The sequence below is a fragment of the Arachis hypogaea genome, chromosome 5 (assembly GCF_003086295.3).
Source record: "Arachis hypogaea cultivar Tifrunner chromosome 5, arahy.Tifrunner.gnm2.J5K5, whole genome shotgun sequence".
NCBI classification, from domain to species: Eukaryota; Viridiplantae; Streptophyta; class Magnoliopsida; order Fabales; family Fabaceae; genus Arachis; species Arachis hypogaea.
In genome coordinates this window covers 113,242,882-113,269,345 of record NC_092040.1, presented here as the reverse complement: position 1 = coordinate 113,269,345, position 26,464 = coordinate 113,242,882, and the positions used below count along the sequence as shown (strand labels likewise).

Genomic DNA, 26,464 nt, shown 5'->3' with positions numbered 1-26,464 from the left:
TCATTGAGTCTAGCTATTGCAGCACATGCGTGGACACATGGCATGCCCGAATTCCAGATTATATTCAATCAAAAAGGAGGTTCAATCACAAACAGTTTATATTCAATCAGATCAGAATTTGTTCAAAACTAAATTATATGCCTAACACATTTATTTCAATCAACGTTACAATTCCTACAAAAGTTGCCAATGAGACTTCATATGTATATATAAAACATTTTATAACTACTACCAAGTAAGAAAAAAAATAGTCTTATACATGTGATCTGCCATAATCTGCATGTGCATATCTGCTTTTTCAAGTCGACAACCATGTTTGTCGAAAATCCATGAATCTCAAATCTATGATAGTCATCATCACCACACTACACCAGACGTCATTTTTATGACTCATTTTTTATCTTTTCTAGTCTGCTCTTTTGAATAGGAGATAACCTGCCAATTTGGTGTTGCAGCTTTCACTTTATTTTTTGTAATTGTTCTTATCACGAACATGCGTACTTTCTCTAGTAGAGTGAGTATAGGCTTCTTCCTATATTTTCTTTGGTTTTATTATAGTGAAATGAGTATCTTATGTGGAAGTTAAAACTATATGTTCATCTTTTATCTAGTATTCATAGAAATAAGGGGGTGGGTGATAAGACGTCGAATTGAAGGTATGTTCTTTTAGGGGGATTGGGGAAAAAAATTCAAGTATCAAGCCCTAAATACATTAAACATTATTTTTGAACCACAAAAAATTATTCTTTAAAAATATTTTTTTGGTACAAAAAGTATATTCCTAGATATTAATATAAAATTACGTTTTATAAATAATTTTTCATTGTATTTAAGACTACATTTTTTAAATAATATTATGTCATAATTGTGTTTTTTATTTTCTTATAAAAAGGTAACATAGAAAAAAGTGAAACCTATTCTATAAATAGACTACACTTTTCAAATGTAATTTAAAAAAATGTAATTGAATGTGTGTTTTTTTAATAATTTTTATTTGTAATTTATTAGTTAGTTCAAAATATAAATTGAAATTGAATAATCAAATTGTATAGTCATTTCTCCTCGCTTTGAAGCATATTTATGCCTTTTATTCTGTTGTTTTTTTTTTACATTTTTAATTTTAAAGTTTAATAAGTCTTAAAGAATTCTAAATAATCATTTAAGCAAAATGCTTCGGATACCAATCTTTTTGGCTAAATTAATTACATTATACATGAATAAGTGTTATATCACAGTGAAAAAAACTCACAAGTCAAAAAGAGTTGTTACAAATTCATACAACTTCATTGATTTCACTCATCTTTGAGCCTATGTCTCTCCTTTGTGAATCATTTTCAAGAGTAGTCTAATTTCTTTATTGTGGCTAAAGTGATTTCTCAAGAAACAAATCCATAATTAAAATCTATACCACTAATGAAATTTAAAAGTTTTGAATAAGAAGAAATAAAAATTAATATGACTAACTTAAAATTTTTAAAAGATAAATTTGATTTAAAAAAAATTTAGAGACCAACTTAAAGAACAAGTGATCTTTTAAATACAAATTTGATCATTTACTCAACTAAAAATAATGTAAAAAAAACAACTAAAAGAAGTAAAAAAATAATGTATAAAAGACGATGCATGTAGTCAATAAAAAATGCCTTGTAAAAATATTTTAGTATAATAGCAATGAATATAAAAGATGAAAGACAAAAATTAAGATATATTCTTATTAAAATATTTCAAAAAAATATTATACATAAAAACCTATTTATCAAGTTCTACAAAAATATTATAAAAAATTTGAAATGTTAGTAAATAAAATAATAACACTTTTAAATATTATTAATCAAAATACATAAAAAATAATATAAAACAAAATATGAAAAAAATTTATCAAAATAAAAATAAAAAAATTAAAAATTAAAAAACTATAACGAGAGAGAGTATAAAACACATTTTGATTTCATATATATGGATAACAATAAAAAATAGTTAAAATTAAATTCATGTATTTTATTTTCTTATTAATTGTTTATTAAATAATTTTATATTTATCTTGTTCAAATTAAATAATTATTATAATTAATTAGTTATAATTAATATTGTTCATTCTAGTATTATAACTGAAATATATTAAAATGTTAATAGTAAAATTAAAATTAAATATTAAAAATAAAATTAAAATAAAATAGCATTTACTATCCTGTAAATATTTTTAAAAAAAAATTACATTATACGCTTTTAAAACGGAATACTTTAATACAATAATATTTGTTATATATTAAAAATAAAAATTATGTAAATATCACATACATACTTATTAGTAAAATATATAAAAATATTTTTTAAAATATACCATTTTTATTATATAAAAATAATTTGGATACTTTAAATGTGATTATGGTAATTAATTAAGTATTATATATTTTTTTAAAAATTTACATTGAATAGTTTACCTTTAATAATACATTTAGTAATTTGATCATTTTTTCACATGTGTAAAACTATTAATTATAAAGAAATTTAGTGAATTAGGCTAAATAAATAAAAAAATATTAGCAAAAAATGTCACGTCAATTTTGTATATCAGTTATTTTTTTTACCCATTCAAACTTCTTAGATTAAATATATAATTATTAATTATTTAGTATTATTAGTTATTGTCGGTATTATATATTAGTTAAGAATATATACCTTAATTGTCTATTTTCAGTATTTTGGTCACGAATCTATTATTTTAATGTTTAATAATACATTAATTAAATTAACTAATTAATACAAATAATTAGTATAATTAATTTAGTTTAATCAAACAAAAAAATAGATTGAAAAATACATCCAATATAATAACTAAATAATATCTGCATTGCCCTGTTTTATTTGTAGCTTTATTATACGCCTTATAATTAATTAATTGATATAATAAATTATAATTAGTTAATATAAGTTATAATAAATTATGTGACACTTAAATATATAATAATATAGTAATAATTATGTACATGTTGGTCAGAAACGGTAAAAATCCTAATCATATACATGCTTAAATATATAGCAAAAATTACAATACATTTAATAGTTGTTGATATTTATTATTATTTGATTAAATATAGAGAAGATTAACAATAATTATAATAATTTTAATTGTTATCTAGAAAGAATGAATTAAATAACAATAATTGAATTAATTTATAATTTTAAGAGAAAATGTCGCTCCCCTCTCCTGCGAGATGCTAAAATGTCACTCCCCTCCCCTCTATTTTATAAATGTACATTTTCTTCCCTTCTAACTTTTAAAAAACCTCCTCTTTAATCCATTTTAAATTTTTTGTGTTAATAATGTTAACTTTATCCATTTTTTATGAAAAAAAAAATTATTTTTTGAAAAAATTTCCATTAACAAAAATTTTATTTTTTATCATTAAATTTTGCTTACCAAAATATCCTTTAATAAATTATTCTTTTATTAATTAAATTGTATTTTTAACGAAATATTTTCAAAAAAATTAATAATTAAATTATTTTTTTCTAAAATACCTATTTTTCAATAATTTTTAATTATTAAATTGTGATTTTACTAAAATTTTTGTTAAGAATTATTTTTATATTTACTATTAATTTTTTTATATTAATATATATTATTTTAATATTAAATAAAAAATCTTACCACTGGTAATATGTATAACAATTAATATTTATTGATATTGAAAAATAATCTTACTAAAATTTTTTATTTAATATTAAAATAATATATAGATATCGAAAAATTAATAGTAAAATATAAACAAATTGTTAACAATAATTTTGGTAAAATTATAATTTAATAATTAAAAAATTATTAAAGGGTATTTAAAAAATAACATAATTATTAATTTTTTTTAAAAATACAATTTAATCAATAAAAAAATAATTTATTAAAGAATATTTTATTAAGCAAAATTTAATAATAAAAAATAAAATTTTTGCTAATGAATATTTTTTTAAAAAATAATTTTTTTTAAAAAAATTGGATAAAGTTAACATTAGTTAACACAAAAAGTTTTAAATGGATTAAAAATGAGGTTTTTTAAAAGTTAGAAGGGAGGAAAATGTACATTTATAAAATAGATGGGAGGGGAGTGTCATTTTAGCATCTCACAGGAGAGGGGAGTGGAATTTTCTCTAATTTTAATTAATATGAATTAAATTTATTGAGTTAAAATAAATAATTAAGAATTGATAATAAAACAATATTATTCTCTTATTTAAAAGAATAATATGATCCTCTTATATATATATATATATATATATTCACTTCATACAATTATTATTTATATGCAAATTAGTTTAGGTTGATCAGATTTTTTTTAATTTTTTTAGCGTGAAAGGGATTAATAATTATTTATTTATTTTGGAAAATTATTATTCTACATATATTATTGTATTATTACATTAATAGTATAATAAAGAGATGTTGATGCATATATTACTTAATTGATAAATGATAATATTTTTATTATTATAAATTATTTATTATTATTGTAGAGAAGATTGGCAATAATAAATTTATTACAAAAAACTTTGCTTAAAAATAAGCGAAAATAAAAATAACAAATAATTGAATTAGCAAATATAAATAATAGAATTTATAATTTACAATTTATTATTGATAACTAGTATTTATTATTAATTGATTTAATACAGGAAAAATTAGCTAGCATTATAATAAATTTAATTGTTATCTAAAATTAATGAATTAAATAGCAATAATTAGAATTAAAAATTTTAGAAAATATCAAAAATAAAAATAGAAAAATAAAAAATAATAAATAGTAAATAAGAATGTATTCATGTTAAAGAGAACACAAAAACTATGAAAGTATGATACCTCATCTTGGAAAAAAACTCAATTTTAATATATCAAGGAGATTAGTATTATTATTATTGGATTATTAAATTATATAGTGTGCTATTCATTTAAAATATGTAACTTGTAGAATTTATTTTTAAGATTTTCTATCTTCATTTATGAACTAAAAAATTATATACATATTATCGAAATATCTTTGAATTAAATTGAGATTTTTACACATAAAAGAACGAATATTATGATCTTTGCCAAGACTTTTGTGTTGCAAAACTAAATGTGCTATTACCAATTAAGAAGTATTAATTTAGAGTCGAAAAAGAAGATAAATGTTGTAGGAGAATAAGGTTTAGTCTAATTATTTGCCCTTATAAAATAGTGCATGCCTTATCTTAACGATTCACACTTCACAATGTTATTGACTCATTGTAAAATAAATAAAAATAAAATTAAGAAATTGATAATATTTTTATTATTGGATATTAAGATTGGTAACAATTAAAGTTGGTTTTATATGATTAATAAATCAATAAAATTAAGCATATTAAGAATATAATTTTAACATTAAAAAGACTTAACATATGACTTGTAAAGAGTTATAATAAATTAATGTATAAAAGATAAAAATAAAAAAATTCATAATAAAAAATAAAAAAAGCTTAAATAAATAAGAAGAAAATAAAAGAAATAGAAGAGATAGACTATAATAAAATGAATTGAGTGTGAGAGTTTTGTTTTTAAATTTCTTATCACATCAGCTTCAATAATAATAAATAAAAATACGTCAACTTGATATTCGAGAGAAAACGACGAGATAAAATTATAATACAATTTTAAAGTAAAAGCTCAAATTAGACCATAATACTATTGCACAACATAAATTAAAAGTAATTTCACACTACAATACACACATAAACAAGTAAATGACTTGAACAAGTTCAAACATAAAACTTTTTTTTCATGCATATATAATAACACCATAGACCATGAATACTTCATGACTAACATGTCATATATAACTTCAAGTAATTAGCACTCAGTTAATGGGAGTTGGAGGGTCGATAGCTTGTGTTCATGATAGTTGCGTTCTTGTGACGGTGTCTCGTAGGAAGAAAAAATGACTGTAAAAACTACTCAATGAAAGAATAATTGATAAAAAAATGAGATTCTTTTTTAGTATATATGATCTTTTATAGTGATAAAATAAAAATAAAAAGAATAAAATTTTGTATTTTATATTAGGAATAGAATTTGATATTTATCTTAATAAAATTAAATAATTGATTAGTAATAATTAATATATTTAAATAAAAAATTAAATAAAAATATTTTTAAGAATTAATCAAATCAATTAATTGATACAAATAATTAGTATAATTAATTTGATTTGATTTATTGAATTAAAAAAATAAATTAAAAAATAATTTATTGAATTTAATAAATTAAAAAATAAATAGAAAAATACTTTCTTACTTTTAATTGATTGATATAAAATATAATAAATTGTGTAATATTTAAATATTTAATTAAATTAATTAATTGATATAATTAATTTATTATAATAAATTGTATCCAATAAATTAAAAAAATAAATTAAAAAATACTCTAAAAAAATATCACATTAGTTCTATTATTAAATACAAAAACTCAATTTCTATATAATATAATAGATAGATGGTAGAAAAGGAACGCCTTTAGCTTAGAAAACTCTTTCATTGCATTGACAATTTTTTTAAAAATGTTGACTGACATGATGTTTTGTTGCTGTAAAAACAATTATACTAAGAATACTAGTTAAGAAAACAGTTGAGTTAGCCAAATATTTGATACATTTATTGAAAAACACTAGGTGTAGATTAAAAATCAACAATTAAATTAATTACTCATAAAGAATAAATGTTAAAAATACAAAAAATATATTTAAAATATATAAAAATAAAAATAATATAATACATGATGATTAATTTAATAGCTGATTTTTATATATACAAGTATTATTTTTATTAATAGTATCCGAAAAAAAATTAGAGGATGTATATAATGTCAATAAACAATTGGGATTCTGTATTTACTATTCATCAATATTCTTTAGCTAATTTATAATTTATAATATAAGATGTTTCACTTATGAAGATCTCATCTATTGCTAAAATTATATGCCTTCTATAAGCAAATTTGTCATTTTGAGAATTCTTGTTATTGAATGCGACAAAAGGATTTTGTTAATGGATCGACAAGAGGTAAGAACAGAGGAAAAATGTTGATAACTTGAGCAGAAGATCATCAAACGAATATTATTAACTTGTGATTTATGATTAAATGAAGAGAAAACACATTTACCTAGATTTCCTCTTAAAACATACTATTGTTTTGTCTCCAACATCAGAATTTCATATAGCAATGAAACGATCAAACGCAATTACCAATGCCCACAAAAGTCAAGGTTACAACATTACATAGAGCAACTTCAGGTTGCCATTCATATAATTTTCTCTGGATACAAATGTAGTACAAGGTTACTGCAGTACTGCACAGACAAACATATTTTGCAGTAAAATATGAATTCAGCTATTCACTTTCCAGCTAGTTGAAAAGCTCTCCAACTTCTTTTTTCATAATTCCCTTGATCTGTATAAACATTATAAGCTTAGGTTATATGCCATGAGATATTGAAATTTTGTTCATAGTAAAAATGAAAATGACAAACTGTAACAGAAGAATGGATACCTGCTTTGCTGAAAGTCCAATATCCCTTAAATCATCAAGCTGTTGGCAAAAATTTGGTTTGGAGTCGGTTATTAATATATCTCACTAGTAAGAAACTATCAACTCAGGAAGAATTTTACTAAGAACTTACACTTTTGAAAGGCTCGGGAGATTCTTCGCGAAGCTCAAGTATGTAGGTTGCCCTCTTCTCTCCGATTCCCTGTAACAAAAGTTCTACCAGTTCCATAAGGTATAAAATAAAAAGGGAAAAAAATTATCAAAGCAATGAAAGGTGGAGCATTCCTAACCTTCAATTTCTTTAATTCTTCCCTGAAAGTATTTAGGAAAACATAGTGAAGAAAAGCAAATAAAGTAAGCTAATTATCTCAAAGGAGCTATGAATTATACATAGAGCTATTCAAAGGTTTTAACACTTATGATAATCACATAATCATTAAATACATTGGGAACGACTATGCGCTTTCTGTTCATAATAATTGGCAATGTGACTTACTTGTTAGCTGAGTTTAAAAATCTTAGATATTCTTCAACAAGAGAATTCTGCAATTAAGAGAAACTACGAGTTAATAACCTGAAGGTACACATTTTAACATAGTCATTTGGCAATACTATAAATAGAACAGACCTTCATGCCAGAACCATGCACACTAAATGTTTCCCATGGACTTTTGGGATTCATTATATCCCGTCTATCATTAAGGCTCGTAGTTTGTTCAACTACAGGAGTTTTGGGTTCCATGATATCTACAGAAGTGCTATCAAGCGAAATGCATTCCTTTTCTGATATCTGCCATGGTGTTGACGAATAGAGCCATTTAAAACGGTTAGAAAGATCACGCAATTGAGAACTGATTGGTGTAGAACCATCTTCATATGCCATTGAACTGTTGTTCTCTTTGTTTATGTTTTGACCTGTGATGGCAAAATAAATAAATAAATAAATAAAAATAAACACAAATTGGCATTCATCATAATATGATTAGTCTAACAACTTTGCTTCAAAACTTATTTGCTCACATCTACCTTCTTGAACCATTGCCAATGCTTGTTGTCCTTGTTCAATTATCATTAAACTGTTGTTCTCCTTGTTCATGTTAAGGTCTGTTATGGCAATAAAAAGAAGCCATTTTGATATTTCATCATATACAAACATGATAAGGCAAACAATCTCATTTGTGTAAACCTCTACCTTCGTGAACTAATTCCACCGCCTCATAGAAATTACTCGCATCTTGATGATCCTCTCCATTGAGAGAAATTCCCTACATAAGCACATTAACAACATCAGTTTCATGTCTTTTATACTTAAATAATAACATCGCCTAGGTTGCAATACTTTCCATTCTTACAGACATTGACAAGGGAGAGCCTTACTGAAAATAATCCAAAAAAAATTTCTGGTATGAACCATTTTCTGAATGTTTTGATAGGTTTTATGGAGGCCAAATTGAGGGGAGAAACTGATAATAAGATGAAGGATTAGTAACATTAATAAAATTACCTTTTCCTCTATAGGGTAGATTTCCACTTCACTGCTAGTATTCAAAGATGAATCACCCTGCATTGAGTATGCTTATAAGTATTCTATATGAAAAAATGTCAAGTATCAACTATGTAAATGTTTTCAACGTCTTGCTCAAATTTAAATCAATTATATGAGATCAGATAATTACATTTTCCACCATCAGATTGCCTTTCACATTCTTACTAGCATCTGGCAGTGAATTATCCTGCATAAAACAATATCCAAGCTGTTATCAACAATGAGAACATAGTTGTGCCAAGGTTTTGATCGATAAGATAGAAGGTAAACTATGTTACCTTTACCACTCTAGTGTTGGATTCAACATGATTTTCAGTAATGTCTAGTGAATTGTCCTGGTTTACCAATAGAGTCTCAGATGAATTTTGTACCATGGAAATTTCCTGCCCAAAGTAAATTATCCGTTAATATTACACCTCACTCTGTAGTTCTAAATTCTACAAATTTTGTCTTTGCAAGTCAAATATCATAATTTATTGTTACAAAACTCGATTCCTCCACAAAATAAATTATCCATTAATAACAACTTAACTCCATATATATCCAATTTATCATTATTGTGAAGCTAAATTCTTAAAACCTTCATCTCTTCCAGTAGTGAAGTTTAAAGGTTAAGCCTATAGCTGAAAAGGACTTTGTTGAATGCACTTGGTAAAATTTCTGGTACAAAATTAGCTAGACTAGTAATGGTCCAATTGGAGTATACATTTTCTTGCAAAGCCCTCCTTTAAGGCGAGGCAAATGTAAAGAATTGTAATTAATATAGTTGAAAAGGATAGTACATATAAGTATATTGGGGAAAAAATAAAAAAGAAAAGAAAAGAAACCAGTACCTTTTTAGCTCTAGCAGCAGAATTGCTTGCTTCATCAAATAATTTCCTTCAATTAAATTTGAAACAAAAAGAAGTTAATATCCACAAAATGGAAACAATAGCCTAATAAAATATGGAAAAAAAATCAATATGCACCTTGCTTTGATTGCAGACTTCGGTGCAGCAACAACCTTCTTTTCCGAGTGACATGATACAGAGGCAGGTATTTTCTTAGCGGATTTCAAAACACTCTTGGTTATCTGCCTCTTCTGATAAGTCTTAATCTGGCTTGCTGAACTTGAAATTTTCTTTGTTGAATCTAAGAATGTTCGTTGAATTGATTGACATGATCGTGATGCTAAGCTTACCATGTAAATAGTATCTTGACAAAATGATGGGTTCTAAGTTCACAGTACAGAAAAGAAAAAGGATCAAAATCAGAATTATAATAATGATACAAATAATTTGAAGAATAAGAAAACAAATATCTAAAAAGCAAAGTCATGATTACCAAACAGGCAACTATCAAAATTCTGCCAGTCCCCCTCAAGGAATCTTGCAACATGCGTGTAAGTTTGCTTTCTCGATAGGGAACTCGGCTTTCATTGGTGCTCAAAGCATGAGAAACATTCATTAAGGCATAAATGGACTTGTTAATTTTGTTAGTCTCAGCAAGGCAAATGGTGTCACTGCTTTTCTTTCTAGCATCTTCATAACCTGATGATAAAAGTACAGAACTGTTAGTAGTATTTTTAATATATCACATTGATAATATATATATATATATATATATATATATATATATATATATATATATATATATGTGAAAAAGATTAAATCATGGTTCATTTTTAACACCTGCCAAATCAACGAAACTCATTTTGCTCACAAGACCATTTTCTACACTTGCATTTTGAGAAAAGACATTCACAATTAATCCCATGTGACTTCTACGAGCATGTTCAAAGCCCTTTCTTGTAATAGTCTTTTGCGCAGAACATGCAGCAAAGTAGAAATTCTGAAATTCGGCAACGGATTTCACAGGAATCTGCAATAAAAAAAACACAGCATAGCCTTTTATTAGATGTCAATTTTTCATGTTGGAAAATTCATTTTTCTAGATTAGAAGATGGCAAGTAGAATAGACTTTACTTGACTTAGTCCTTTAAACTGAATTCTACCACGATCTTCATAAACCAAAATTGGTGGGTGTCCTGGATTTAATAAATCAACAGCATGATCCTGGTGATCAACTTCATAGAAAGAAATGGATATCGACTTCCCATTTTTCTCAGCCAAGGAGGTGAACTCAGCAATTGCAAGCATTGCCAGACCCGGTTTCTCAGCAGAACCCTTGAAAAACACAGAAATTATTAGCCTACTACGCACATGATTCTACTACAAAAACTAACAATCAAAATTTTTCCCAAACACACAAAGAAAAGCACAAAGAAAGACTCTAGCATGACCAACTGAGTCAAACCTGAATTAGGTGGGTCTTGCCACTGCCTCTAGCTCCACACGCAATAACGGTGCTATTATGACCTTCAAACACTGCTGAAACAAGAGGTTTAACCTCTCTTGAATATATCAACTCATTCTCCTCATGTTCCTCATAGCAATAATGCATCCAATACCGACTGCACAACAGATGAAATCATCAAAGTGTCATGAAAACTTGAAATTCATCAATGAAGCCCTAAAGCTCCATGTCAAATGGAGCCTATACGAAAATTAAATCAAATTCATCAACAATTATAGACCGAAAAGGAGCTGAATTTCATTTGTACAATTCACGATAATACACCCTAACTTAATCATCATTTTTGTCTTCTCAAACTAAAATGACGGACTCATGAGATTTACTACAGCTGCTACGACTTGTTAAAATCTCCAATTATGACATAACTTCACACAATGCAAAATCGCACCCTCAGAATTTTGAATTATTTCACGTCAATTGCACAAAGCTGAAACTGCAACTACTTCGGAAAAAAAATGAGGCATATGCATACCTAGAAGATTGTTCTCCAAAGGATAAAGTAACGCTCTCAAAATTCTCCCCTTGTGGCTTATTCACCGAGATCCATGAATTGAGCTTAGGCTCGGAATCAGGCTCCTGACGCAAAATGCCTCGGAGTTTGGCCACAACCCGAACCTTGCGGGCGGGAGTAGTTCCTGCGTTGTCGTGGTGCGTTGAAGCCATTTGAAAATGCGAAATTGAGATGCGAACTGTGTTACCTGTTAGCGTTGATTTTGATGGGAGAGAAAGTGAGAAGTGAGAAGTGAGATGACAAGAATAAGAGAGAAAGGAAGCAGCAGAATTTGGAAGTAGCCGTTATCGTGCGAGATTTTAAAATCATTCTCTCGCGCTCCAATCGACGACGTTTATATTTTATTTTTGTTTGGGACACTTCCTTCATACGCTTTGCACTAACCACAGATGATAATAGGGCGCTAAAATAAATGCCATGTCACTAAATAAGTATTTATTTAAAATATTGAATAATATTAATTATATATTTTAATTTAATTTAATTTATTTGAAAAGTTATAACCGAGCATTAATTTAGAACAAAAGACTGAGAATATTATACATGTCTTAGAATCTTATAAAAGGTAACCAATTCTTTTCTGCATTTTGTAATTAAGATGCTTAAAAATCAATTTACTAATTAATTTTGCTTCTAGTTATACACCTCCAATTAGAAAGAGAAACGGATGAGAGAAAGTATGTAAAATGAAAGAAAAAGAAGTGATGATTAAAAAATAAAATTTTATAAAAATATATAAAAATTTAGACTAAAAAAAATATAATTAAAATAAAATACGTAACTTTTGGTTTTATTCTCCAATTTCTTTTTTATTTTGGTAACAAAAAGCTAGGTTTTTGTTAGGTAGTCCTAAGTTTTTTGGTTTTTATTATGGCAAATTATCTTGTGCCTTTGAGTTTGGTGCCAAATTTGCATATAAGTTTTCATGAACCGTACATTAAATTGAAGATGTCCAAAACATTATAGTACCGATTCTAAGACAATATTGAGCACCATAAGATGTGGAATGCCTACCACTATCATTTTTACAAAGGAATTCATAGTTCCAACATAATGGAATAAGTTTGTATTAGCGCAGTGAGTAAAATCAACATAAATGACAACTTTTCCTACATGTACCATAATAATCTTGGGAACCAATCATGAACACAGGATTTCGTTGACATTCTCCCATGGCCGCCCAAGCAGCGCAATTGTCATCCTCATCAATACAATCACCACCATCTGATACGGTTGGGACCTTACTCTCACCAATTGGTTTTGCATATAAGTATTTAATTGCAGACCACATATCCCCCTTAAGGATAGGGCATCTAGAATGTATACTCCTCTTGTCATGAGTTGCACTTAGGTGGAGGGAGAAGAACAGAACTGCATTCCCTTTTACTGGCTGGAGAAACTTGTTACTTTCTCCACAATCCGACATGCCGCTACTCTTCGGCTGAGAGTATATTCAACATGATTAAATGGTAAACACAGGTCCAATACCAGGCAAGATATCGAGCATTTAATTTTGATACGCTAACAATGTTACATTCATCCAGTTATGTTATGTAACCACACTGAAGGTATTGAAAAAATCACACACAGCGAAGACAGTATATAACAGTTTACAATGGCAGTGTATCAAAGTTGGTCTCCAAAAAACAAATAAGCACATTGGAAGGAAAATCTCTGGAGTGGCCTCACTCACCTCTGATTCGGGAAAGAGAATTTGACCCCCTTGTGTAGAATTTGAGAGATATAAAATAACGGTTGCCATTAGAGGTCCATTTGATTCCAATTTGGTCTTGTTCGTAAAATAATCTAAGTTCTGGCCATCCTGTTCAAGCTCATAATGCTTGACCTGCAAAGGCTTGCTGTTCTCTAGTAAAAATGATTAACAAACGAGACAACCGTTATATTAGAGTGTGTAATGCAGAACACAGGCAGACAAATACAGGCCTGAACATAACAATTGGATACCTTTAGGAAGGAAAGTCCAAAGCGAAATTCTTTCTTCAATCTTTGCAACAATATCATCCTAAATCAATTTAGAATATCATCATAATAATGTCCACAAGGTTGGTAATGAGCTAAATGTGGTCAAGCAGCAAGGTTAAAACAACAAGCAGGTATACATTGGCTGCAGCAATCTCATGCATATACAATTTCTCTCGGTTTTCAAGTTCCGTATGAACATTAAGGATCACAATCGAAGAACTGCATGCAATGAGTCCTTAGAAGTATACATGAATATAAAGAAACACCTCATTGATTTGGCTTAATTTAAGGTAGACATAGACAAACAAACAAAAATACAAAATTTCACCATGCAATAATCGAGAACATGAAAATGAACCAAAATTGAAGGAAGAAAAACACAGTTGAAGCTAAAACTAGTCATCACAGTATAACCTAATAATTTGCCAGTGCCTAAGCCATGCAACTAGGTATGGAAAAACTTAAAAGACTCACTTCGATATCCAACGAAGTTTCCGATGCAAGTCTCCCATTGGCCGCATCAAAGGATTTTTCGTTCAGATCATACGCCTTAGTACCCAAAATTTAAAAAAGAAAAAGGAAAAAAGAAAAGGAAAGAATCAACAACTGACCCAAGTATTAGGAGGCAACATGACTGAATGACAATAAGAAGCAAAAAATAAGAAAAAAAGAACCATACCAAAGAAATAAGGTAGTCACACTCCTTGGCAGACAAGAACTCTCTATATAGAAAAACTCTGTAGTCACAGATACAATATCATCAAAGTTTAATAATCAAACGAATTAGAGCACATAATAAAATGAGTTTAGTTTCTATGCATTAGCATTCAATCAAGAGCTGTCATTAGACAAAAGAAACCACTTTAATCTACATACCAGCGCCCAATTGGATATAGTGCATACTGCATAGAAATTAAACTATAACATAATAGATCATTCAAATGCATTTAAAATAATAACAAAAAAGGAAAAAAACAAAGAGATTAACTGAATACCTAAGGCATGAAAAAATGACAATGCTTCAAGTGGAGAAAAAGTTGTAGAGAGTAGAAAGTACCTGACCTTGGTTGCCATGAGATCTGGACAACACGTGTTGGATCAATGCCGTTTGGATTAACTGAGTGGCCTAACCCTAACATATAATGTGATGATGCATTTTCCTTCTTCAACAACAGCAACCCCTCCTTCTCCCTTAGTTCTTTCCTGCTGCTAATAAAAATTCACAGCACCAACAATAATAATTGAGTTTAGACTTTAGACCCTAATTCAACCAAACTAGAGAATTGGGGAAAAAGTGAGGGCGAACTTGTAAATTTACCTGTCGGAAAAAGAGGGTGAAAGAAGCAGCGAAAGCGTGGAGAGAGTGAGAAGAAGCGAAGCAGAGGCCATTGGAGATCAACATAGAAAGAAAGAAAAACAGTGATAATGCAAAACGAGAGTTCACTTTATGGAGCTATACATTGGTCTCTGGTAAATGGTAATAAATTACTAAATTAAATTTTATCATGAAATCCGTGGCTAAATTTTTTTACAATGGAGGAAGATCGTGTGCAATCCAGAGATATTGATGATGGTGGTGTTTTTCTTGTGGTACGGATATTTGTAATCGGTTAGTCCGATTGCTTTGTAATAGAATTTTAAAATATTTTAATATTAAATTGGAGGATTCGATTTTTTTAATATATTTTTTTTAGTTCATAAATAGGATGATCCAAATTTTATGAGAAAGTATAGGGAGCCAATGGTCTAAGCGTACAATGTGTACAATGGAAGTTTAAGAAGCATTAGAGATATGACTATTAGTGTTACATTGTTCTGTCAGGTTATACTTTTGGGATGAGTGGTTTCAGATATGGTATTAGAGTTCTAAATTTGAAAGGTCAAGAGTTCGATCCTTGGTAAACCTTAAAATCAGTTTAATTTTTTATTGAGATGTTTATTATCCTTGATATCCGGATAGTTATCCTTGGTATCGGATGATTATTCTGTTCTTTAAAAATTGGATGGTCTGATCTTTATATTTTTTAATCTACGTCTAAGATTAACATTTTTATTGTTTATGATTTTAAAAAATAAAAAAAAGATAAATATGATCTCGACTTTTTATTTTAAAAATAAATAAATTTTTAATTAATTAAAAATATAAAATATTTTTTATTTTTAGAAAATGTGACATTTAACTTTTTTTAATAAATTTATTTGTTTTTATATATTTTAAACAAAAAATTTAAATATTTTTTATTTTAAAAAATAAAAATATCTTTATATTTTTAATTAGTCAAAGACTGCCTTTCATAAAAAAAGTCAAAATTTATTTTTTTTAAAAAACTATCATTCTCATTTTAATATAAAAAATAAAAAATAAAAATAAAATTTATTTTTTATTTTTTAAAAAATAGACATTTAATTCTTTTTAATAGATTTATTTGTTTTTATATATTTTAAACAAAAAATTTAAATATTTTTTATTTTAAAAAATAAAAATATTTTTATATTTTTAATTAGTTAAAAACTATCTTTCATAAAAAAAATTAAGATTTATTTTTTTTTAAAAATTATCATTCTCATTTTAATATAAAGAATAAGAATAAAATATATCTTTTATTTTTAAAATTTATAATTTTTTTAAAAATATTTTTAATATTTAATTTTATTTAATTTTATCTCTAACGTTTTCGATTCTTAACAAATTTTATTTATCTCAAAACTATCCTAAATATTTTTAATTTTATTCTCAATATTTTAGATAAAATTAACATTTAAAAATAATTTTAATATAAATAAAAATATTAAAAATAAAATTAAATAAAATCAAATATTAAAGATATTTTAAAAAAATTATAATATTACTGACAAAAATTATCCTTTATCTAAAAAATAATTTGTAGAAATGCTTTTGCGAATAAAATTACGCAAATTAGTTTTGAATTTTTTCTTTTTAGGTTTCTGTGAAATACACTTATATATGAGTAATTTCGGTATTTCACATATGTAGCTGCCATGGGAAATCGGGAATGGCGATTTCCTTGTTGACCCGACACGTGTAAAGCATGCAGGAGTGGCAGTGCGCCCGTGACTCTCCTCACTGCTTTAAAGTAGCTCACTTCACTCCCTTTTCATTTCAAACAACTACTTCAGAGAGTTAGAGAATTCAGAGAACAAGAAAAACGGTGAAGGAGAGAAGAAGAAGAAGAAGAGGAGGAAGATGGTTAGAGATATTACTTGTTCCGAAGATCATATTATTGAATATCTTGCTCATCCTACATATGTAAGTTTTTTTATTTCTTTTATTAGTAATAATATTTTTTTATAATGTTGAAGAGAAATTTTTTAGGTTGATAATATAATAGTGTTATAGTACAGTGTGTGAAGTGTTTAGTCTAAACGAGTTTTAAATTATTAAGAGGAGAAAGTAACTAGATTCACAACAGGTTTTATTTTTTGTTGAATAGATTTTTTCTGTTGTTAATATTGTATGTTGTGTTTAGTGAAATCTGAAAAGTAGTTTTTATTTCTGATACTGATTAAGAATATTTTTAATTTTCTTTTATTTTTATGAATAAAAGTAGTATGCAGTGGTAATACTCCCAGATAACAATTTTTGGTATACGAAGGATAATATCAAATATTTTAGGAAAAACAATGAAGTCAAGTATTTGTTAGGAAAATTTATTTTTAATTATTTTTTAGGAGCAAAATGCTGATAACTATTCTTTTGATTAGTATAATAAATCTTTTGGCTAGTAATTTTGTTAATTATGGTAAGATATTATGTGAAATTAGTAAGTTTTCAAAATAATTTTATTAATTATAATAATATAATACAAAAATTAGAGATTTATTTAGGTTAATTTTATTAATTACAGTAAGATGTTAATAAAAGTTAGTAATTTTTTATGTTAATTTTATTAATAATATATTTATAATAAGATGTTTAGGTAATTATTAGTTTTTCAGATTGTTTTATTAATTATATTAATATTTTAATGAAGATTAGTAATTTTTTATGTTAATTTTGTTAGTTATAATAAGACCTTAAGGGAAATTAGTAACTTTTCAGATTATTTTATTAATTATAGTAAGCTATTATGTGGAATGATGAGTAATTTTTTTTAGATCAATTTCATTAATTAGGATGAGATGTTAAGGAAAGTTAGTAATTTTTTAGATCAATTTTGTTATTTCAGCAAGATCTTAGAGTAGTTTAATTTAATTTTTATTTACTATGTAAAAAAATAGTATTCATCACAAGGGATGGATGCATTATCAAAATATTAGGATATTAAATTCATATGTATTAAATTATTATCAGGTTGTCATAACTTACATTATGATTATGGAAGATACTGTGGAAAACCAATCATTATGTTATCATAGTTAAATTGATCAATATTAGACTTTATTATGTTATTGTGAAATTTGTGATTAGTTGTGCTAATAATTTTTTTTGTAGGGTTCACGAATATTGGAGTGTCGGCACTTAAACCCACCAGATACCTTTGATGCCAGCGTTGAAGAGCTTTTAAGAGAGACCGGGTTTTACCACATCTCTCGCATTGGAAGAATACAAAGTCACTCAGCACTGGTCGAAAGGTGGCGGCCTGAGACTCACACATTTCATCTACCAATTGGTGAGTGCACTATTACCTTAGAAGATGTTGCAATGATTCTTGGTCTCCCAACAAATGGTCTACCAGTTACAGGACCAACAGACAGTAGTAGCAGAGGTCTAGAGAGTGAATGCATGTGGCATTTTGGAGTTGCACCTGGAGTAAGGGATCATAGAGGAAGTTTTATTAAGTTGACGTGGCTTCGCAGTCTTAAACGTCGCTTACAGTTGAATGATCAACTTTCTAGAGAAAGATATGTCAAGTGTCACATTATGGCCCTATTTGGTACGACGTTATTTTGTGACAAGTCTGGAGCTGGGGTGCATTGGAAATTTTTACCCTTGCTTCGAAATGTTTCGGAGATCAAGACTTACAGTTGGGGAGCGGCATGCCTAGCCCACTTATACAGATCATTGTGTCGGGCATCACGTTATGATTGTAAGGATATGGATGGTCCCCTGACACTCTTGCATGTATGGGCTTGGGAACGGATGCCATTCCTTGCACCGATTCCCATTGAGCCACGTTTTCCGCTTGCTCAACGGTAATATTACATAGTAAATATGATACTAATATATATTAATAGATTATTTTTATTGGATTTTATTAATAGAAAGCAAAAATTTGTCAGGTGGAATGATTGGGAATTTCCCTCATCTCAATACAGACATTGGACAACCAATCACGTGAGGAAGTTATTGGATTTGATTCAACCAGACAGGGTACGTATTTAGAAAATTGTCTAAATTGATTTAGATAGATTTTTTATTTGTAAATTGATGTATTAATCTATCAAAAACCAATAGTTATTCACAAGTTATTTTAATAGTTGTTGAGTCATATTTTTACTAAATTGATTCAGGACTTTAATAGTTGTCTTCAACTTTTTTGAATCTTATTCATGCAGTTTGTGTGGGACGTCTACAGTCATGATCGTATTGCGCCCCATTTAGTTCCAGATGACATCCGTCAGCATGAGGTGATATGGAATGCAACGACGCCACTCATATCGTTTGAGTGCATTGAGTGGCATCCCGCTGACAGAGTCAAGAGACAGTTCGGTTTACAACAGGACATTCCAGGTCAACCAAAGAGCCTTGGTAATGCACATGGCAATGTCTTGACCGGTCCAAAAAATTTGAACTGGGCCGTCGCACATTCTGAGTGGATAACGATTTGGACTAACCGATATTCTCACATCCTTGGTGGAGATCCTGTCAAGACCTGTCAGGCATCCGAGGTTTACATGAGTTGGTACAATGCAACATATGGCAATCACTTGCAGCTGTCCTTTCGTTTGGATCAGCCACTGCCACTACGAGTGGTTCCGAGTCAAATGTCCTTAGGTTCGAGACTTCAATGTCCTACCACTTCTAGCCGCTCTAGGGGGACAATGTCTTTTGATTCTGGTAGATGTGATCAAGATCGAGGGATTGATTATCACCACAACACAGGCACTAGTGGGAACATACCTCATTACGACCTTAACGTTGTTGCACTACCAATTCAGGAGCACGAGGATGATGATGATGATGATGTTGTATAGGATTACTTGGTGGATGTAGCCGGTAACAATGAGGATGATATTGGTGATGATGATGAGTGAGGATGATATTGGTGATGATGATGAGTCTAGGCTCGGTGCGACAGGTAATCTAGTTGTCTTTACTCTAAAGTTTTACTCTACTTAGTACTGTATATTATTTGGGATGATTTCTTGTAATTGCTCAGAGTAAGGTTGATGGTGCAGTTTGGATTAGAGTTGATTTTGTTGTTGTTAATATTGGATATTGGTTGATTTCTTGTTCTTGTTAGCATTGGATATTATTAGAGTTTATTGAAATTGTTGTTATTGTAGCTGGACATTATGATTGAGCAAGGGTTGATGATATAGTTTGGAATTAGAGTTGATTTTGTTGTTGTTAGTATTGAATATTTTTACTTGGTTGATTTCTTCTTGTTAGAATTGTTCATGCTCAAATATTTCAAAATAAATTCATCAACCTTCATTTCTAGTTCCATCTTTCAGCTAAAATTATACATAAAGAGGGAAAAATCACAAAAGAATGAACTAATTTGGCTTTCAATTAGAATGATACATAAAATTTACCATTATTTCTTCAGCACCATGTGGCCATGCTCATCCTTATCAAAAAGGCGTTCAATTAACTCATCCCAGCTTTCACTAGCATTATTGGTTTTATTAGGAGTTGAACCAAAAGAAGAAGAACCACCCTTTAATCTTCTTCTTGAGCTCTTTTCTTCTTCTTCTTTCTCATCATCAAAAGTGCCATATTCTGATGGTGGCGTATAAGCATGAGGAACATCTAATGTCTTAGCCCTCTGTAGTGCTGCTCTGTGTTCTTCTTTGTGCCTAGTCAATGTTTCTTGACGCACCATCTTTTGTTTCTCAGGGATTTCCATGGCATCATGGTCTTTCTCTATTATTAACTGCAGTACATAGAAAACACAAGGAACTTGATTCAAGGGAGATATTTAGAAGGTGAAAACTCAAGTGCAGTTAATTTCGTGCGAAATTGATAGTTCAGAGTCGTTAAATGAAGTTAACTGCAGCTGAGTTTATATCAGAATTTAGGGGTTAAAAAATCTTTCTGTTCCGCATATTGCATAAAACAGTTTACAAAGGTTGGTAGACTTACATCTAGAGCCTTTTGTGCTTCTTTCTCTATCCAAATTATGGCATGATCAGACGTGGCGTTACATGAAAGGATTATATGCTCGAATCTTCCGTCGACAGGCACCGCCGTCCTTACAACCGGGGGAAACCTTCCCATTCTGCAAACAAGGTTGTTAAACATCTTTCTTATTACAATCAGGTTAACATATTTTACCATGAAAAGATGGTTGGAGTGGAGTTTCAAAAAGATAGTTAGAATTTAGCATAAGGTTCTTTAAACATACCTAAAAGGCTTTCTCTCAACAATGTGATAAAGGCGACCAGGTGCATAGAGTCTCCTTGGATCTTTGAGCAGCTTCTCCTCAGATATGCATGTATCTCTCATGCACCTCAAACACAATAGGCATGGCAAACTGCCAGCCATAGAAAATATCTTTGTAACTATGATTTTCTGTAATTAATGAATCATTTTCGTCTACGAGTATTCAATTTAACTACGCTATTGTTGCAAACTGAACTATTATCTCAGTCACTCGTATAGAATACATGTCAGAATATAAAATACACGAGAGATTTTGTTATACACGAGAGATTTTGTTATAGAGGTCCTTATGACATACCAGAAAACAGATTTGAATATATCTTCTAATGGGGTGGCTGTCCTTGGTAAGAAGTCATCCTAATCAGTGTATAAAGAGCATTTAACATCAAATTTAAGTTAGCATGCTAAGCTTGTGATTAGCCTTAGTTTAATAGTTTTAAGTATAGGCATAATAGTTATTGAACAAGATAAGGACATTACCTAAATTTACTTAAACAAATATTGACAACAAGAAAACTTAAAGATAAAATGCCTCAAGATTTTGCAAGGGAATTCATGAAGAACTTACATAGATGCTGCAACCAAGCAAGTAAAACATTTGAGATTCTGATACTTGCCTGCAACACAACAGAGTTGATGACATCTGCATATCGCACCGCCAAATTTAGCGACATACACCTAGCCGGTGCGATGGCGTAGCACCTGACTCTCTTCCTGTCAATATCTCCAAGCTTATCGCGATTCTGCACCACCACCATGGTCAACATAGCTGCAACTCCTGATCCAAGTGAATGTCCAGCAAAAGTAAGTCTGTAATCTGGATATGTTTCCACCAACTCCCTCAGAACCTTGCATTCTGTGTCCAAAATCCATCCAGCAGCTTTCAATAGCCCATTGTGAACATACCCTCCATCAAAATTCCTCTTCCCCAATCTATTATCCAAAAGAACTGCATAGTCACTCTCTTTTGCCAAGTTTAGGCCCCTGATGGCAAGAACTATATCAGCATGATCATGATCAATATACAATATATAGGGTGGAGCGCGTCCGCAAGTATCTTCGTATGTTTTCTTGTGTATTAGCCAATCTGGGTTGATTCCATAACCACCAGGAGGTGCCCAAAGGGGGTGTCTAAGATCATCTTCATACACAGCTAGGATGTATCTACAAAGGCGAGGCACCGGCTCGAACTCTTCGGCATTGGCAAAGCCCCAATTCTCACTGTCATGGCCTGCATTGTGAAGACATCTTTTCCAAGCCCAGCGAGCACAAGCGAGACAATACACACACTCAAGAAGAGGAAGGCCACACAGGATTGACATTGTTCATGCTAAGTAGGCCAAACACTAGCATGTAAGTTTTGCACAAATCTCCTTTAGGCAATGATTTTCTTATACAGAAACAATCATGAACACCAAAATTGGAAGCTTAACTATAAACTTTAATTTCCTCCTTGATCTCCCAAGCTGAACTATAAACTAAAATTGTGGAACTAATAATGATCAGAAACCATAATCTTGTATAGCAGCAGATGCAGAAACTAAAAGCTTTTTTCAATTATGGAGAGATAGGTAAGTTGGTTTGATGGTTCCAACTTTCAATTATACAATTCAGTGACAAAAAATAGAGGTAATAAACAACTTGTGATAAGTTCTTTATTAACAACAGATACAAATAGAAACAATAGAACAGAACAAGGAGAATTTAGTAAACTTAGCTGAAATTTCTATGAAGGGCTGTTTTCTTAGGAAAACCGAAACTCAAACGTGGCAAATGATGAAGAAACGAAGACTCAACAAGAGCAACTAGAAATGAAGAAAATGGGAAAAGATGAGATACCCTTCACCAAATCTGAACGTTGAGTCGTTGACCAGTTATTAGAGAAGCCTGGAACTTCAAAAAAGAACTTTCTTTGAAATACAGAAACTTTGACAGTTTCATAGGTTGCATCATCATTGTTTGAACACACCACCTCGGAGAAGCTTCAAAGTTCAAAGGAATTGATGAAAGAGAACAAAATTGTTTTGGTCTTCTATATAAAAAAATTCAAAAAATAAAAGAATGAAAAATGGTTTTCGAGTTATAGTACATTTTTGAAGGAAAATCCAAAAGCAGAGCCAATAGCCACTCATGCAACCAAACCAATGATGCAAGTGATGTGGGTTGGGACCATTTCTCCCATGTTTTTCTTCTTCTTTTGTTAATTGTTTCTCTTTCTCCCATGTTTTTAAATACTGCTAGAGTAGTTCTACTTTTCTTAATTTAATAATGAATTTTATATGAATTGTACTTCCGTATACAAATATTTGATGAATGACTTTTTGTATTTATAAATATTTTTGTTCGATATTATATTTTTTATCTGAAGTTGACTAAATATTTGGTTGTTATTAGGTGTGAAAGTGAGCCAAATTGTCAAGTCGATCAAATTTTATTCACAAAAATTGAGCTCTTTTTGATTTATTTCATTAGCAAATAATATGAACATAATTTGTACAAATTATAAACTTATATTTCCATTCATCAACCATATAACCATTATATTATGATTTAAATATGATATTTTATTTTCGAGTAAATTGCCAAATTAGTCCCCGAAAAATCACTCGTTTTCCAAATTGGTCCCTAAAATTTTTTTTAATCAAATTCGTCTTAAAATCATGTTAGTCCTTCCGTTACTTTATTTGTTAATAGTGTCAAAATTTACTAATGTAAAACATTAAAGTGACACTCCAACACACTCCTAGAAGTCTTAATTGACTATTAACATAATAAGTTTATGAAATTAGATCAAATCAATCCCAAATTTAAAGATTTCAATGCCTCAAGTTCTCCTCCACAATTAGATTTTGATTTGATCTAATTTCATAAACTTATTATGTTAATAGTCAATTAAGACTCCTAGGTATGTGTTGGAGTATCACTTAATGTTTTACATTAACAAATTTTGATATCATCAACAAATAAAGTGATGGAAGGACTAACATGACTAATTTAAAATCTTTAAAGGACGAATTTGATTAAAAAAATCTTTCAAGAACTAATTTAGAGAACGAGTGATTCTTCAGAAACTAATTTGACCATTTACTCTTTTATTTTCATATGTTTAATAAAAAATGTAAAATAAGTATATCATTTTTTTGGTAAGGATAGAATAAGTATATCCTAACAGGTGATGAAAATAAGAGCCCAAACCGTTAAAAAAGTAAAAAAATTAATTGGGCCTATACCTCAGACCCAAAAACCCAAAAAAAACGCAGAGCGTACCGTGACCCGACCCGATACGAATCAGGTGGAGTAGCTTCTTTCTGTTTGTAGCTGCTTTAAAAGGCGAAGCAGTATTACTCCAAAAACCCTAGTTCTTTCTACCACTAGCATAACCCTAGTCAGGTAATCTTTTACTCTTCTTCTCTCACTTTCAATCAATACAATGTTTGATTCGATCATAACAAAGTCTACTCTTTGATTCTGATTTCATCATTGGTGAAAATGGTTCCGTGTGTTTTCTAAATTGAGCGTTTCTTGTTGTTGTTGTTTGTTTGGATCAGGAAAATGGCTCCGAAGGCACCGAGTACGGGTCTTTTCGTTGGAATGAACAAGGGGCATATCGTCACCAAGAAGGAGCTGCCTCCCCGCCCCAGAGATCGCAAAGGAGTAAGTTTTTTTTTTTTTTTTTTATTAAAGGAATTAGCATTCATCCACATGTATTAGATTTTAATTTTACTTTATTACGTTCGATTATACTAGTGATTATTGTTGTGTGCATATATTATGTTTTATATTTGAATTTTGCTGAACGGATGTAAGATATAGCTGAGTTTATGTTAATGCATTATTCTTGATGCTGTTGATTTGAATTAGTATAAGAACAACATTAGCCAACTTTTTTTCTTTATTGTAAAATTATTTTTTAACTCATTTTATTTTGGAATATTTAGGATTTAGAATTTGTGGTTTTGGGTTTAAAATTTAGAGTTTAGGGTAAAAAAGCAATTTCAAAAAGTTGGCTGAAAAAGGTTTGCTTCATGGTTGAACTATATTGTTATTTATGCTGCACGTACTAGTTCAATCTGGAATGGCATAGGGTTAATGTTTGGTGATAGTTGGAATTCTGAAGCATACTATTCTCTGTACTTGAATGTCTTAAATAGTGCTGAATGATGGATATGTAAAATATAGGGAAGGATGAAATTGTTTAAGGGATCAACCACTGTTGAATAAAATTACCCCGAGAAATGATACTATAGTTATAGTTTTTGATGTCTTGAGCTTATCTTAAATGTGGTTTCTAAAGGGACATGTTGTATTGAACAGAAAACAAGCAAGAGGGTGCACTTTGTGAGGAATCTCATTCGCGAGGTTGCTGGTTTTGCGCCGTATGAAAAGCGTATAACTGAGTTGCTGAAGGTTGGAAAGGATAAGAGGGCATTGAAGGTTGCCAAGAGGAAGCTCGGTACCCATAAACGTGCCAAGAGGAAGAGAGAGGAGATGTCCAATGTCCTCAGAAAGATGAGGTTCACACTTAATTCTTTTGTGTTTGTTTTGATTTGTTAGCAATGTCATCTGGTTATTAATTCATGTAGGTAGATTTCTTATGCTACTTATTAATTTTGTGCAGGGCTGGTGGAGGCGGTGACAAGAAGAAGTAAGTGTTTACTTTGGTTCATTCGAGTGTTCTGGGGGGATCAGTGTTTTTGAAGGACAAGCTATATCTTAGTTTTGTTTGGTTCAATTTATCAGTGTAATCTTTTACTTTTAGATATGATCTGTTTTGATATGTGATTTTTGGAAAATACCATTGGATTATTTTGAGTCTTAACATGAGATTAAAACTTTTTCAAGCCAACGTTGTCTCATTTGAACAGGTTCCTAGTAAAATTGATCCCACCTACCATATCTAATCACGAGTGCATGTATATTTTTATAGCAGGCAAACGTAACACT

General features: G+C 29.3%; 5 protein-coding genes across 14 annotated transcripts; 2 read left to right on the top strand and 3 right to left on the bottom strand.

The window, feature by feature from the left end:
- Positions 1-7,111: 7,111 nt before the first annotated feature.
- On the bottom strand, positions 7,112-12,336 carry LOC112802881 (kinesin-like protein KIN-10C). 4 transcript variants are annotated; one of them, XM_025846267.3, is made up of 18 exons: positions 11,929-12,336; positions 11,397-11,553; positions 11,066-11,266; positions 10,772-10,961; positions 10,425-10,630; positions 10,070-10,314; positions 9,935-9,980; positions 9,380-9,484; positions 9,232-9,288; positions 9,060-9,116; positions 8,748-8,820; positions 8,582-8,659; positions 8,184-8,470; positions 8,052-8,098; positions 7,846-7,867; positions 7,689-7,757; positions 7,559-7,597; positions 7,112-7,459 (listed from the first exon to the last, which is right to left on the bottom strand). In XM_025846267.3, exons 1-18 carry the CDS (start codon positions 12,117-12,119, stop codon positions 7,415-7,417), a joined length of 2,115 nt encoding a protein of 704 aa, XP_025702052.1. In that variant the 5' UTR covers positions 12,120-12,336; the 3' UTR covers positions 7,112-7,414. The 4 variants fall into 4 exon arrangements, 2 of the variants coding, with proteins under 2 accessions (XP_025702052.1, XP_025702051.1); XM_025846266.3 differs by having other exon boundaries at positions 8,576-8,659; positions 11,929-12,331; XR_011881586.1 differs by lacking the exon at positions 7,846-7,867 and having other exon boundaries at positions 7,689-7,771; positions 8,048-8,098.
- Positions 12,337-12,875: 539 nt separating this feature from the next.
- On the bottom strand, positions 12,876-16,044 carry LOC112802880 (probable prolyl 4-hydroxylase 12). 4 transcript variants are annotated; one of them, XM_072236387.1, is made up of 7 exons: positions 15,269-16,044; positions 15,008-15,156; positions 14,630-14,687; positions 14,425-14,499; positions 13,933-13,990; positions 13,661-13,833; positions 12,876-13,408 (listed from the first exon to the last, which is right to left on the bottom strand). In XM_072236387.1, exons 2-7 carry the CDS (start codon positions 15,022-15,024, stop codon positions 13,055-13,057), a joined length of 735 nt encoding a protein of 244 aa, XP_072092488.1. In that variant the 5' UTR covers positions 15,025-15,156; positions 15,269-16,044; the 3' UTR covers positions 12,876-13,054. The 4 variants fall into 4 exon arrangements, with proteins under 4 accessions (XP_072092488.1, XP_025702049.1, XP_025702050.1 ...); XM_025846264.3 differs by having other exon boundaries at positions 15,013-15,156; positions 15,269-15,567; XM_025846265.3 differs by having other exon boundaries at positions 15,008-15,159; positions 15,269-15,544.
- Positions 16,045-16,915: 871 nt separating this feature from the next.
- Positions 16,916-20,471, top strand: LOC112802878 (serine/threonine-protein phosphatase 7 long form homolog). The gene is made up of 4 exons (XM_025846258.3): positions 16,916-17,218; positions 18,404-19,104; positions 19,192-19,282; positions 19,468-20,471. Exons 1-4 carry the CDS (start codon positions 17,156-17,158, stop codon positions 20,104-20,106), a joined length of 1,494 nt encoding a protein of 497 aa, XP_025702043.1. The 5' UTR covers positions 16,916-17,155; the 3' UTR covers positions 20,107-20,471.
- A 72-nt stretch (positions 20,472-20,543) lies between these two features.
- On the bottom strand, positions 20,544-23,820 carry LOC112802879 (uncharacterized). 4 transcript variants are annotated; one of them, XM_072236386.1, is made up of 7 exons: positions 23,610-23,748; positions 23,360-23,502; positions 22,138-22,998; positions 21,819-21,877; positions 21,483-21,611; positions 21,221-21,356; positions 20,544-21,011 (listed from the first exon to the last, which is right to left on the bottom strand). In XM_072236386.1, the coding sequence occupies exons 3-7, from the start codon at positions 22,840-22,842 to the stop codon at positions 20,673-20,675; spliced, it is 1,368 nt and encodes a 455-aa protein (XP_072092487.1). In that variant the 5' UTR covers positions 22,843-22,998; positions 23,360-23,502; positions 23,610-23,748; the 3' UTR covers positions 20,544-20,672. The 4 variants fall into 4 exon arrangements, with proteins under 4 accessions (XP_072092487.1, XP_025702047.1, XP_025702046.1 ...); XM_025846262.3 differs by having other exon boundaries at positions 23,360-23,820; XM_025846261.3 differs by having other exon boundaries at positions 22,138-23,502; positions 23,610-23,749.
- A 972-nt stretch (positions 23,821-24,792) lies between these two features.
- LOC112802877 (large ribosomal subunit protein eL36x) lies at positions 24,793-26,366 on the top strand. Its single transcript, XM_025846257.2, has 4 exons — positions 24,793-24,910; positions 25,069-25,174; positions 25,835-26,034; positions 26,139-26,366. The coding sequence occupies exons 2-4, from the start codon at positions 25,073-25,075 to the stop codon at positions 26,167-26,169; spliced, it is 333 nt and encodes a 110-aa protein (XP_025702042.1). The 5' UTR covers positions 24,793-24,910; positions 25,069-25,072; the 3' UTR covers positions 26,170-26,366.
- Positions 26,367-26,464: the final 98 nt, after the last annotated feature.